At 50.6% G+C, this 14,474-nt stretch overlaps 2 protein-coding genes across 7 annotated transcripts in view; one reads left to right on the top strand and one right to left on the bottom strand.

The window, feature by feature from the left end:
- The window catches only part of VRK3 (VRK serine/threonine kinase 3), a 197,096-nt gene extending 191,944 nt beyond the window's left edge, over nt 1-5,152 (bottom strand). Inside the window, exon 1 of the mRNA XM_059151070.1 lies at nt 5,142-5,152. The gene's annotated coding sequence lies outside the window, so the exon portion shown is untranslated. The remainder of the gene's footprint in view (nt 1-5,141) is intronic.
- The window catches only part of MYH14 (myosin heavy chain 14), a 101,828-nt gene extending 88,053 nt beyond the window's left edge, over nt 1-13,775 (top strand). For all 6 annotated transcript variants that reach the window (XM_059151009.1, XM_059151008.1, XM_059151007.1 and 3 more), the window contains 7 exons: nt 1,064-1,192; nt 1,790-1,878; nt 1,962-2,085; nt 8,663-8,871; nt 11,526-11,634; nt 13,246-13,418; nt 13,526-13,775. In XM_059151009.1, coding sequence (XP_059006992.1) covers nt 1,064-1,192; nt 1,790-1,878; nt 1,962-2,085; nt 8,663-8,871; nt 11,526-11,634; nt 13,246-13,418; nt 13,526-13,679 — 987 coding nt within the window. In that variant the 3' untranslated portion in view covers nt 13,680-13,775. The remainder of the gene's footprint in view (nt 1-1,063; nt 1,193-1,789; nt 1,879-1,961; nt 2,086-8,662; nt 8,872-11,525; nt 11,635-13,245; nt 13,419-13,525) is intronic.
- Nucleotides 13,776-14,474: the final 699 nt, after the last annotated feature.

The following is a 14,474-nucleotide window of genomic DNA, read 5'->3' as shown; positions in this document are numbered from 1 at the left end:
TGGGACTGAAGTCCAAATTACCTGCTGGATTCAGAAGACTTAGTACAAAAAAAAAAAAGTATAATATCTTGATAATTTTTACAGTGATTATAAATAGAAATAATAATATTTTGGATATTGGCTAAATAAGAATAGAGCATTTAATACTTTCACCCATTTCTTTTCATTTTTGTAATCTAGCCACTAGATAATGTAAAACAACGCATGTCCTTGCAGTATCTCCCCTAGGGCAGCGTTGGGATAGAAAGATCCCTCTCCAAAAAGTAAAAATTCCCCACTACCTCATCCCTGAGAGAGAATAGAGAACGTGCCTGCCCTGAAAAGCTATTATTATGGAGCAAATAATAATATTCATAACAGCGATGCTAATTGTCCTGCTGGAGTATCAAGCCCCGTACTGTCCTCACTCTCCCCTCTATAGAGTTTTTGTTAACGGTGGTGGACATCAGGTTTGTGTTTTATTTCTGTTTAAGAGCCGCTGAGAAGTCTTACACTGGCACTTTTACACACACATTGGTGTGGCCGCATGGCAAAGTGACTAGGAGGGAAACCCTGGGGCCAGATGGCCTGGGTTCAAGTCCTGACTCTGCCATTTACCAGACTTGGCTTGCTGCCGAGCCTCTCTGCCTCGGTTGCTCCACGTCTACACTGGGGAGGGAACCAGTCCCCACCAGCTGGAGCTGTGAGGATTAAGGGAGTCGGTATGTGTGTAGTATATAACAGAGGCTGGCCAGGGTAGAGGTTCAGTAAATGTGCACCAGCATTAGTATTAAGGTTATGGCAGAGGCTAAATACTACACCCATTTCATCCTTATTTAATTTTAAGGTGTTACTTTTTTTAAACGGGAGGTAGCCAAAGCCCAGGAGGGGACCTTGGTCCAAGGTCACAGAGCAAGGGAGGTAGCCAAAGCCCAGGAGGGGACCTTGGTCCAAGGTCACAGAGCAAGGGCCTAGGGCCGGTTGCAGAGCTTTGCTCTGAGGTCCCTCAGGGCTAAGGTGAGGGTAGGGCCTCCCGGTGAGTCACACCCAGGCTGCGCCAGTTCACTTGCTTCTTTCCACCCAGGCCCAGATGAAGGAGCTGTGGCGAGAGGTGGAAGAGTCGCGCACTTCCCGGGAGGAAATCTTTGGCCAGAACCGGGAGAGTGAGAAGCGCCTCAAAGCGCTGGAGGCAGAGGTGCTGCGGCTGCAGGAGGTATTGTCAGGATGGGCGTGGCCCTGGAAGTGGGGTGGGCGGGGATTGGGGGCTGAGGATAGGCGGGGCCCAAGGGATGGGAGCGGGGCCGGCCAAAGACGGCTTGAGGGCACTACTGGGGATGGTTCTGGGTGGGGGGAGATTGGAGTTAGGAAGGCTGGGGAGAAAGGACAAGGCCTGAGCTAGGGCCATGTGGGTGCAGGGAGGAGACAAGGCAGAGAAAATAAAGGGTCAACATAGGACTGTAAGGAGGCAGAGGAGGTAAGGAGAGACCTTGGGGGTTAGGCCCTGTGACACGGGGCGGGGTTGGGGTGGGGGGATGATGGCTGGAGAAGCAGGTTGGAAAGGAGGTGCTGAGCTCAGTGAGGCCGTGCCGAGGGGGAGGGGCTTGGGAATGGACATGAGTCAGGGGCTCCAGAGACAGATTCAGGAGACATCTGCCTGTAGATCGAAGTTCATTCCAAGGTTGCCCACGGGTGGTGAGTTCATGTGCACTGAAGAAAAGGCCAAGAGACTTGAGGTATGAGGGGCAAGGAGGCTGGTGCTTAAGTAGCGTCACCCCACCACTGCTGACCACTACCCCCTCTGTCATCACAGGAACTGGCCGCCTCAGATCGTGCCCGGCGGCAAATCCAGCAGGAGCGGGACGAGATGGCAGACGAGTTGGCCAATGGCAGCCTTAGCAAGTGAGTGGCCCATGGCAGAATGGGGCAGGACACCCTCCCTGGCCCTCGCATCCTCTCAGCTTCCCTGTTCCCATTCTCCTTAGGGCAGCCATTCTGGAAGAGAAGCGTCAGCTGGAGGGGCGCCTGGGGCAAATGGAAGAGGAGCTAGAGGAGGAGCAGAGCAACTCAGAGCTGCTCAATGACCGCTACCGCAAGCTGCTCCTGCAGGTGAGCACCGCCGAGTGCCCCCCGGACCACCTGGGACCCCGCTGACCTGGGCCTGTAACCTTCAGCCCTCTTATTCAACAGCTAAAGCAGAAGGGAGTGTCTGGGTTGGGTTCTAATGGTTGAATAGGAGTTCTCAAGGAGGGGATAGGCATGGATGTATTCATTCAGTTGTATTTCTGAGGCTTCTCTAGGGCTGGATACAGAGATGAATGATGTGGGTTCTCTGTCCTACAAAGTTCTCTGGGAACATAGACATGGAAGTACAGTGTCTATGGGTGGGGTGGCATGTGTGATAATAGAAGGATCTTGGGCCCAGCAGATGAGATGAACAGAGATAGAGAAAGAATGGGGGAAGGAGGGAGAGAACTTGCTCCAAGAATCATAAGAAGGTATGTGGGAGAAGGAACATTTGGCTGGGGTTTTAAGGCATAAGTAGGAGCTAGACAGACAGAGAAAAGCATATTTTCATTTGTATATTTATTTATAAATACTGTCTGAAACTTCTGGAGGCTCAGGTCCTGTGCTGGGTGGTGCTGGGGACCTGGCAATGGATCATTCCAGGTCTCTGCCTTTAAGGACATCCTAGTCTGATGGAGGAAACAGACTATCCCCATACAGAAATATAAATGAAAGTGAAGGCAGCACAAGACACTGTGAGAACCTAGAGACTACTGACCCAGCCTGGAGGTTGGGGGCTGTCAGGGAAGACTTCCTGATAGAGATGATATCTTAAAAGATCTTGAAGGAAGTTAAGAGTTTGCCAGGCAGGCAGTGGAGGGATGGGATTTCCAAAGAGAGGCCTTTGGAAATAGTGGAGATGTCTCCACTATTTCATTGATTTATTTTTTATTTGAGAGAGAGACCATGTGTATGAGAGGGGGGGCGGTGGGAAGGGGCAGAGGAAGAGAGAGAGAATCTCAAGCAGGCTCCATGCCCAGTGTGGGGTTGATCCCACAACCATGAGTTCATAACCTGAGCCAAAATCAAGAATTAACACTTGACTGACTGAACCAGGTGCCCTCATTCATTTTTAAAGACACATTTTGAGGCCTCTCAGGAACCATGCCCTGATCCTGCTGGGGATGCAGGGAAATGTTAAGACCCTAGCTCAGTGCTTGGGGAGCACCTTGACCAGTAGGAGAGGCAGTCATACTCCAGGATGATGAGCTCACTCAGAGTGAAAGCCCAGTCATATGCAAGGCCCCACACTCTGCTCCCCAGCTAACTCAGACCTTATCTCTAACCCTTCTTTATCCCTGGTTGACTCTGCTCCAGCCACACCAGCCTCCTCACTATTCCTTGACTCTGCAAGGTTTATTCCTACCTCAGGGCCTTTGTACTTGCTTTTCCCACCTTCTGGGAGAGAGCTCTTATCCCAGACCATCCCATGTCTCATTCCTTCAGAATAGCCTTCCCTGACCACCCTGTGTGAAACAGCCAGCTTCTCTTCCACAGTTCTTCTTCATTCTCTCTCCTTTAATCTCCTTCATATCACTTAGTGCTACCTGGCACTATATTACGTATTTACCTGTTTGTCTGCTCTCCATCTCCCCACCAGAATGTAAGCACCTTGAGGGGTGCCTGAGTGGCTCAGTTGGTTAAGTGTCTGACTCTTGATCTTGACTCAGTCTTGATCTCGGGGTGGTGAGTTCAAGCCCCACGTTGGCTCCATGCTGGGTGTGGAGGCTTTAAAAAAAAAAAAAAAAAAGTAAGCGTGTTAAGAGTAGGGCTTCTGTCTTAATTGTGATCACTCTTCTATCTTTGGATCTAAAACAGTGCTGGGTGCTCATTAGAAATTAGGTAAATAATCCAATACATGCTCTAGTGAAGGGCACTTAACCCAACCTGCATCTTTGGCTGTTAGTGGAAAGGAGGACCTCTTTAAAAAATCAAAATGGGATGGGGGGTGGGGTGGTGTGGTGTGCCTGGGTGGCTCAGTCAGTTAAGTGTCTGACTCTTGGTTTCAGCTCAGGTCATGATCTCGGGTTCCTGGGATTGAACCCTTTAGTTGGATCCCTACTCGGCAGGGAGTTTGCTTCTCTCCCTGTGCCCCTACCCCCTGCTCACATGTGTGCACATATGTGTGCTCTCTCTCTCTCTAAAGTACAGTAAATAAGTCCTTCAGGGCACCTGGCTGGCTCAGTCATTAAGTGCCTGCCTTCAGCTCAGGTCATGATCCCGGGGGTCCTGGGATTGAGTCCCACATCGGGCTCCCTGCTTGGCAGGAAACCTCCTTCTCCCTCTCCCACTCCCCCTGCATGTGTTCCCTCTCTCACTGTGTCTCTCTATATCAAATAAATAAATAAAATCTTTTTTAAAAAATTAAAATAAAGTACAGTAAATAAGTCTTTAAAAAAAAATCAAAATGGGAGCAGAGCACCTGGGTGGCTCGGTTGGTTAAGCATCTGACTTCAGCTCAGGTCATGATCTCAAGGTACTGGGATCAAGCCCCACGTTAGGCTCTGCACTCATCATGGAGTCTCCTTGGGACTCTCTCTCCCTCTCTTTCTGCCCCTCCCCACTTCTCTCTCTGAAGTAAATAAACAAATCTTTAAAAAAAAAATCAAAATGAAACTTAAAAAGACACAAAAAGGGAGTTACAAGAAAATAGCAAATATTGAAGACAGGCAAAGAAGATCCAACATATGGTAATGGGAGTTCCCAAAGAAGATGACCCCAGGAAGAGGAAAGAGCAAATAACCTGAGAGCATGACACAAGAACTTTCCTGAAATACTACAGTTGGAAGCTACATACTGGAAGAGCACACTGTGTATCCAAGGATACTGACCTATCAAAACTGATACCAAGGGGTGTCTGGGTGGCTCAGTTGGTTAAGCATCTGCATTTGGCTCAGATCATCGTCCCAGAGTCCTAAGATCAGACCCCACATCAGGCTCCCCGCTCAACAGGGAGTCTTATTCTCCCTCTCCCTCTGCCCCTGCTTCTTCTCTCTCTCTCTCTCAAATAAATAAATAAAATATATTAAAAAAAAAAAACTGATACCAAGACAGATGCTGGCAAAACTATTGCACAAATAAGGGCAGGGGGCAGGGAGGTATCCTTAGCCATCTAGGAAAAAATGCCTGTGATCTATGAGGAAAAGAAAATTCGATTGTCATCAGATTTTTGAGAGTAAGATTTCGTGCTGCAAGAAAATGGAAGATATAGTTAAGATTCTCAGCATAAGATGTGAGCCATGGATTTTTGCACCCAGCAAGACTTCCTTCCAAGTATAAAGGACACAGAAGAGGTGTTAGCATGCAGAAGCTCAGCAGCCATGTCCCCACAAGTGATTCTTGAGGAATCTATGAGACTGGCGGTTCCCAAAGTGGCCCCAAGGCTGGCAGCATCAGAGTCACCTGAGAACTTGCTGGAAATGGAAGTTCTTGGGCATCGGCCAAGCCCGAGTGAGTGAGGAATGCCAGAGGTGGGGCAGCAATCTGTTTTAAGAAGCCCAGTGGGTTCTGATGCATGCCACCTCTGAGAGCCAGGTCCAGGTGATAGGAATCATTAGACAGCAGCACGAGGGCGTAATGAGCGACCAGTTTGCTCATTGTTCTAAGACTCAGTGAGGGCTGAAAAGGAATAAGGAAGGTAACAGCTGTCTGCTCAGTTGTGTGTAGTGCAATTATTTTTAAATTAAGAGAATGGACAAATATGTAAAAAAAAAACCAACCCTGTATTACTAGATTGAGTAATTATATTGGTAAGGACAGTATTCACGTCGTGTTTCTGAGACTATCATGTGTGCAATGTGGGACAAAGTCAATGAGTAAAGATGGCATCTTCACGTCCTCTTGCTGCCTGTGTCCATAAGCAAGTAAGCACTTAAATGTAGGTGGGTCATGAGGAGAGGCTTAATTAAAATCAAACAAAACTCTGTGATTCTGAATTGGACTTGGGCATGTTCATGTGAACTTGTGAGGCATTTTGTAGAGAGCCATCCTATCTTTATCTACTCAAAAGGCCTGAAAACAGTAACCAGTCCAGTAGCTGTGAGCATCGCCGGTACCCAAGTTTGCCATTCAGAAATGCCAAGGCCCGCTGATTACCATCCAGAAATGCCAAGGCCTGGCTGATTCCAGATCTGAAACAGGAAACAAACAAGAGGAGACTGGGGCGTGCTGGTCATACCTCACCTGTCTGCTTAGGCTGCCGTGACAAAATACCACAGCATTGGCGGGGGGCTCACACAACAGACAGTTATCTCTCACAGTTCTGGAGGATGGGAGTCTAAGATAAGGTGCCAATGAGGTAGATTTTATTCTGAGGTCTCATCTGTTGGCTTGGAGGCAGCCACCATATGTGGTGAGAGCTCTCTCTTGAGGCTCCTTATAAGGGCACAGATGCCATCATGGGGGTCCCACCGTAGTGGCCTCATCGAACCCTAACTGCCACCCAGAGGCCCCATAACAAGATCTCACCACATTTCACAAGATCAGCACATTGTGGGTTAGGACTTCAATGTAGGAATTTTGCAGGGACACAAGCGTTCAGTCTACAACATACCAGTATTGAGGGAGCTAGCATACATTTTCTTAAAACATTTTATTTATTTATTTGAAAGGTTGGAGTGGGGACAAGCAGGGGGAGCAGCCTCTTTATTTACTTATTTGAAGGGTGGTCGGGGGAGAGGACAAGCAGGGGGGAGCAGCAGAGGCAGAAGGAGAAGCAGACTCCTCGCTGAGCAAAGAGCCTGATGCAGGACTCAGTCCCAGGACTCTGAGATCATGACCTGAGCCAAAAGCAGACACTTAACCAACTGAGCAATCCAGGCACCCCGGGAGCTGGCATACTTACATCAAAAAGCAGCTAGACATCAACCAGGAGAAGCTCCTGTTGGCCCCAAATGCAGCAGTTAGAGCTTCTACAAGGATAATAATCACAACTGCTTTAAATCAATCTGGTCTGTTTAAATCCATGAATTCAGTGATTTTCTTCCACTACTCATTAGTCACTGTATTCATTTCTTAGGGCACCCATAACAAAGTCCCCCAAACCAGGTAGCTTCAAAACAACAGCAACTTAGGGGCACTGGGTGACTCAGCTGGGTAAGTGTCCGACTCTTGTTCTCAGCTCAGGTCTTGATCTCAGGGTTGTGAGTTCAAGCTCCACGCTGGGCATGGAGCCTGCTTAAAAAATAAAGAAAGTATATTCATATTGTTTTTTTAAAAGAAGCATAGTTTTATTTTTTTATTTTTTTTTTTTTTAAAGATTTTATTTATTTATTTGACAGAGATCACAAGTAGGCATAGAGGCACAGAGGCAGGCAGAGAGAGAGAGGAGGAAGCAGGCTCCCCGCCAAGCAGAGAGCCCGATGCGGGACTCGATCCCAGGACCCTGAGATCATGACCCGAGCCGAAGGCAGCGGCTCAACCCACTGAGCCACCCAGGCGCCCCAGAAGCATAGTTTTAAATGGGCAAGATTCAACTATAGGATCTATGCCTTCATCTTGGAGGGACAAAACTTGAAAGAGGAGCAAAGAAGTGATGGCCGTGACAATCAGGACAGTGTGCTATTTGGTGGGGAATGGTTGGGGTTGGTATTAGGGTGGTCAGGTGCTGGGCCTTGTGAAACGGCACCGTTCTATTTCTTTACCTGGGTGTTTGCCATTCAACGTCTGATGTCATGGACTTGATCAGTTTCTGACTTTCTGTATTACAGTTTCATTTTCCAGTGAAAAGTAAAAAAAAAAAATCATATGCTAATCACTGTGTCGATGTGTTCCTGTGAGAGCCCAGTGAAATAAAGTATGAATCAGCCTGAACCTGACTCACTTCCTTAGCCCTGGCGAGGACCTCAGTCAGAATACGAGCTGAATAAATCAACAGGAACTATTATTAGGGGTGTGTTTACACATTCTCAATGTAGTAGCTGCTGTTGGAGCTGGCATTTTTTTTTTAAGATTTTATTTATTTATTAGAGAGAAAATGAACAGTGGGGAGGGGCTGAGGGAGAGAGAAAGAAAAGCAGGCTTCCTGCTGAGCAGGAATTCCCATGGGGGCTGATCCTAAGCTGAAAGCCAACACTTAACCAACTGAGCCACCCAGGCATCCCGAGCTGGCATTTCTTAAAATGACCCTGCCTGTCACCCATATCAGAACCATCTGAGATGCTTGTTGAAAATGTGGATCCATGGACACTCCTCTGCCTTCCAACCCTGGATCAGCCAGAAGCAGAACTTCTCGGGGGAGGAACCCTGCAATCTGCATCTTTTTCTTAAGCTCCCCACATGATCCCAGTGCAAACAGAGGTGTGATAACCCTTTGAATGGACTCACTGACAGTCAGAGGCAGAATTTATAGCATTTAAACAAGTTTGTGATAGTCCTGTGGACTTATTAAAATGTAGCAGAAAGCTATCGGAAAGGTGAAAACATGGGGCTGGCACTGTTGTTGGCTGCTAAGACAATCAGGGAAATTATATGCTGTTTATTGAGTGTCTATTATGTCCCAGGCTCTGTGCTACACACTTAACTTTTGTCAACTCACTTAATTGTGGGAGGTGCCTGAATTTACCTACTGTCTTCCCTCTGAGACTCTCCCATGATGGTTCTGCTTTTCCCACTGCTACAGGTGGAATCACTGACTACAGAGCTGTCAGCTGAGCGCAGTTTCTCGGCCAAGGCAGAGAGTGGGCGACAGCAGCTGGAGCGGCAGATGCAGGAGCTCCGGGGGCGCCTAGGTGAGGAGGATGCTGGGGCCCGGGCCCGCCAGAAGATGATCATTGCGGCCCTTGAGTCTAAGCTGGCCCAGGCTGAGGAGCAGCTGGAGCAGGAGAGCAGGTAGGTGGGGGGGTGCACAGCTGGAGGGTGGTCCCCACATTCTGATCAGGGAGATGAAGGGGAGCTGTGTTACAAGCCCCTGGTTTAGAAACATCCTAAAGATGTCATAATATTAATGATTGCTGATTTCCTCTATTATTTAAGATACTTGGGGCTATAAGTAACTGTACTCCCACCAAGAATAAGATTTAAACAATAATGTAGGGGCGCTTGGATGGCTCAGTCGATTGAACATCTGACCTTTGGCTTTGGCTCAGGTCATGGTCTCAGAGTCATGGGATCTAGATGCATGTTGGACTCCACACTCTCCCTCTGCTTCTCCCTGTTCCCACACAGTCTCTCTAAAGTAAATAAATCCTCAAACAGTAATGTAGCAGTTAGCTCTAGCTGCATAACAAACAAGCCTAAATTTTAGTGGCTTAAAACAACACCCACTTCTTACTGCTCATGAGTCTTTGGCTGGCTGATAGGTTCTGCCGATCTGAGGGTGGGAGCTTCATTCATGTGTCTGTACCTGAGTCAGCTAGATGGATGCTGATCTTGGCTGGGCTCCCATTTGCTTAATGCCTTGCCTGGGACAGTGAGGCTCACTTGTCCCTGCTGCAGACTGGCCCAGGATTGTTCACATGGCAGAGTCCAGGTTCCATGGGTGAGGGAAAGTGTTTAAGGTTTCTTGGGGCCTAGACTTGGAACTGGTACAATGTCACATCTGCTGCATCCTCCTGTCACTAAAGCAAGTCGTGTCACCAGCTCAGATTTAAGGGAATGGTGAAATCGATTCTGTCTTTTGGTGCGAGAAGCTGCAAAATCCTATTGCAAAGGCTGTGGGTAGAGGAAGAGGTGAGAATTGAGGCCATTTCTGTCCTAGGCAGAGCAGCAGCCTTGGGGACACATATGGGAAACATCAGGGTGTTTGGAGGAGGGTGACTGGTCCTAAGAGCCTGTGACTCAGGAGAGGGATGGGAGGCAAGAGCCTTGAATGCCAGGCCGAAGAACTCTGTCTTGGGAAGATGGAAAGCCATGGATATCTGTGAGCTGGAGGGGGTGGGGGTAGGGTCAGTGCTGGGTGTAAAAAGTCCTCCTGGGGATCAAGTTGGGAGCAGACTAGAGGACAGAGACTGGGATCTGGGAGGCTAGAGAGGAGGCTAGGTGATTGTGGCAGAAAATGAGGCCTAAGCTGAGGCTAGAGAGTGAGGATAGACATGAGGGGATGAAAAAGAGAGAGAGGCAGAAGGGGTGGAGCTGGGGGCTGATAGGCTCTTGCGGATGTAGGGAGAAAAGGACAGTTTTAGTGGTTAAGTCCCAGTGACTGGGGGAATAGTAGGGAAACAAGTTGAGTTCACTGGGGAGTATGATAAACATGAGGTCTCAAGGACAGATAATGGGAACCAGCCCCAGAGGGTCATGGGAGAAGGTGTTGTCATCTCAGGGCCCAGCCAAGGGCCCAGGGGCTCACAGGAGATGTAGTTTGGGGTCTCTGGAGAGGCCTTCCAGAGGCAGATGGATATACCACTCTGAGCTCTTTCCCCTCCCCCATTATACAGATGGAAAAACTGAGGCTCAGAGGGTGTTAATGGCATACTCAAAGTCATCCTGGGAGCAAGGAGTGGCTGGGGGATCTGTAGTTCAAGGAGCCTCCCCCACCGCATCCCTTTCCACAGCTTGAGCCCTCCCACTTCCCTAGCCCCATGTCTGCCTCTCAGCCCATCTGAGGCTGCCGAGCACCACCCATCACTAGGGGCCCCTCACGTGGACTTCACCCCGGATGTGATGGTCCTTGCAGGAAAGGATAGAGGAGCCAGGGCCATGGGTGGGGAAATTTGGGGGAAGGGAGGGGATGGCTTTGAGGGGGCAGGAGGTGGGGATGGCTCTGGTGTCTGATCTGCAGACCTAGGGGGAGTACAGGGGGAGGAGGAACTAATTGGGGAGAAGGCGCTGAGCCTGGTGAGGAATATGAGGGGTGGGGGGGGGTGTAGGGTCTGGTGGATGGCCGAGGCTGGGGGCCTACTTGGCTGGAGCCCAGGAAACAGATTTAGCAGATGACTGTGGCGACCTGGGGTGCTGATGAGCTTGTCCAGGGGAAGCATGTGTATGAAAGGGAAGAAGCAGCCAGGGTGGCTGATGGGGATGCTCTGGGCTTCCAGAGTGTCATACACACACTTGTGGACAGTGGAGAAGGGAGTTAGAGAAGGGACAGGCCAGGTCAGGCGGGAGAGCACAGCCTTGAGCTGGGGGCTTGGGCTGAAGGACAGAGAGGAGGGGACAGGACAGAGTCCACAGGACATCAGGACAGGGTGAGCACATGGCAAGGAAGGAAAGGGCAAAGATAATGCCTTAGATCTGACCTGGGGATTGGTGGTCAGTGAGGCAGTTCTCTAAGAGGAGGACTGGGGTGCACAGTGGGGTACGGGAACTGGTGTAGACATGAGCCACTCTCAGGAACATTGAGCACCTTGGTACAAGTCAAGGACTAGATGCCATGCAGTCAGGAGCCTGGGAGCCATGTCCGGCCTGTGTAAACTGTGGGAGCTACAGAGGGTGGGAAAGAGAGAAGAGGCCACTGCAAAAACAGGACAGCAGCCCCTGGACAAGGCTGAGGGGACAGAAGCCCACATGAGCACCTCTCCTCATTGCCTCCTTCACACCCCCTCCAGGGAGCGCATCCTCTCCGGCAAGCTGGTGCGCAGGGCGGAGAAGCGCCTAAAGGAGGTGGTGCTCCAGGTGGAGGAGGAACGGAGGGTGGCTGACCAGCTCCGGGACCAGGTGAGCCACTGACATCTCTAGGGAGCAGCGGGGGGGGGGGGGGGGGGGATGGTCTCCATTGACAGAGACGTAGCCCATGCTGTCTGGATGCAGTGAGTTCCCATCATGAGAGGCCACATGTGACCACCATCCTGGGGCTTGGTGCATCAGTGGAGAGCTGGCATCGGTGACTTTGCGATCTGTCCATTGTGGGATCGAGGACAGGTCCTGGTGGGGAGCTGAGACAGCCAGGGAGAAGGAAGAACTGAAACCCTACCCAGAGGCTAGGCCAGGGCTAAAATCACAATGTGTAATGTTTACAGAATGCCTACTATGGGCCAGGCACTGTGCGAAAGACATTAGGTGTAGTATATTCAGTTTTTATCAGAACCCTGCAAGGCAAGTACTATCTTTTTCCCTCTTATTCGGGTGTTAAAAATGAGGCAGAGAGAGGTGAAGTAACTTGTTCATATTACTTAGCTCATAAGAGATGGCATCTGGGTTCAAACCCCAGGACTCCGACGGCAGTCTCTCTCTGCTTTTATTTATTTATTGAGCAGCAAGTGTGCCCCAAGTACTGTGCCACATGGTTTAAAAAACCAAAAAACAAAAACATGTTTGCATTCTCTTACCAGCCCCAATGAACAGGTGGGAGAACAGAAACTTCAAAAGGGGACACAGTTTATATCAAAGTCACACAGTTAGTAGAGACAGAGCCTGCATCAGATTCTGGGACTCTCTGACTGTAGATAGCATCACTGTGGCCTTAAAAGCTCTGCTGCCGCTTATTTGCCCTGCATCCCATCATTATCCGGCACCCACCACTGTATTTGGCATTGGAGATGTGGCTGTGAACAAAATAGAGAAGGTCCCTCATTCATGGAGCTCACATTTGTAGCATAAGGAAAGGAAGACACAAACCTATAAACAAGGAAAGATGAGGACAGATTGTAACAGGGGCTATGGAGGAACAAGAGAATGAAGAGAAAAGGAGAGGTAGAGGATTAGGGAATACTCCCTAGATTGGGGGTGAGGGGGTCGGGTCAGGAAGACCTTTCTAAGGAGGTGACATATGAATTGAGAACTGAAAGGAGAGAAAGAGCTAGGCAGGGGGAACAGCAGGTGCAAAGGCCCTGGGGTGTGGAAATAAGTTTGGTGAATTTAGAGCAAAAAGCCGAGCAGTGTGGCTGGAGAGAAGAATGGGGAGGGAAAGTTGAGTGATAAGAAAGGAGGCCAGAGGGGTTGGTGGGAGGCAGATAATGTGTGTCCCCTCCCCAGAGACAGAGATAGCAGGGTTTGGGGAAGGTCTTGGTGAAGATGGTCTCCCAGTGGGTTTATGGGAAGAAGACCCTGCAGGACCTGGGATGCCAGACTGAGGGGCTGGCACTTTGTCTCAGTGCCACTGGGAAGCCATGGGAGGGCTTTCAGCAGAGGAGAGATGGGGTCAGTCTGGGCATAGAAAGACCCCTCTGAGGCCAAGTAGGGGACAGCCTCACATTTGCAGCTGGGATGGAGGCTGGCAAGAGGATCTAGAACAACGCATCAACAGAAGGCAGGGGGCAGGAGGGATGGGGTTCTGGGGGCCCAAGGGAGTGGCCCAGAGATGCAACCCAGTCCTCTGCTCCCACCAAGCTGGAAAAGGGCAACCTTCGGGTGAAGCAGCTGAAGCGGCAGCTGGAGGAGGCCGAGGAGGAGGCATCCCGGGCTCAGTCAGTCCGCCGAAGGCTGCAGCATGAGCTGGAGGATGTCACAGAGGCCTCGGAGTCCATGAACCGGGAGCTGAACACGCTGAGGAACCGGCTCCGGTAGGACCAGCCGCGCACGTGCACCCTCACTCCATAAGCCCCGCCCCCCAGCTCTCTCTGCCCGCCTCCTTTAACCTCTGTCTCTTGGTCTTCCCTCCTCCCTGCAGACGTGGCCCCCTCACCTTCACCACCCGCACCGTGCGCCAGGTCTTCCGACTGGAGGAGGGCGTGGTCTCGGAAGAGGAGGCTGAGGAGGCAGAGCCTGGGGCTGGGCCGGCACCACCAGAGCCTGACGGGCCGCCTGTGTCCCAGCCCCAGTGACCCCACCCTGTTCCCAGCCATGGCCCCTGGTCCCTGAAGGCCCAAGTGCCAGGAACCCTCCCTCCGACCTCCAGCTTCTTGCACTTGGGAAATGGTGCCACCCTTTGGCACTACAGCACTTACCAACCCAATGGGGGGGGGCGGGGGCTGCGACCTCCTGTAAAACCCTAAACACAGAGGAGCTGGCGAGCAGGGAGACGAGGACTGGGGCTTTCGCTGGGGAAGAAATCCAGGTGTAGTTGGCAAGCTGTGGTCCCAAAGGGCTTCCCTCCATCCTTAAGTTGTTAATGATCTTTATTAGCCAGGGAGCATGGCTTCCCTGGCCTCCGAAGCTAAGGCTCCTATTCCTCTTCCCCCACCCCCATTTCTTCCTCTCCCTCCACTTAGCCAGTGATCCCTGAACATCTGAGCGACAACAGCCCGAGCCCCAGGTCTCCACCAGCCCCAGGTCTCCACCAGCCCCCTCCACCAGCAGAGGGGCGGGATAAAGGGACCCTTCTCCCCCTATGCTCCACCCTCCCTTCTGATTGCTCTTGTGTGATCACAGTTTGGTTGGATTTTCCTACGGGGCCTGGAGGAGGCTCTCATAGCCTCTCAGCGTCCAGGCTGTTGCAGAAATAAACTCCAGCCCCAGCCCTTGGGGCTGTGTGTGTTCCTGCACAGAGATCTCTGATGGGGCAGCAGGTGGGGCAGTCTGCTGGTTCGAATCACAGCTGGCCAGTGTTGAGAGCCGCTGGGGTACCCGGCATTTAATGTGAAAAAACTCATTTCGGCCTCCTTCCCACATATTCCCTT

Source organism: Mustela lutreola, chromosome 16 (genome assembly GCF_030435805.1).
Source record: "Mustela lutreola isolate mMusLut2 chromosome 16, mMusLut2.pri, whole genome shotgun sequence".
In the NCBI taxonomy this organism is placed as follows: domain Eukaryota; kingdom Metazoa; phylum Chordata; class Mammalia; order Carnivora; family Mustelidae; genus Mustela; species Mustela lutreola.
The sequence above is the reverse complement of the archived record's forward strand: the minus strand, read 5'-3'. Positions and strand labels throughout refer to the sequence as shown.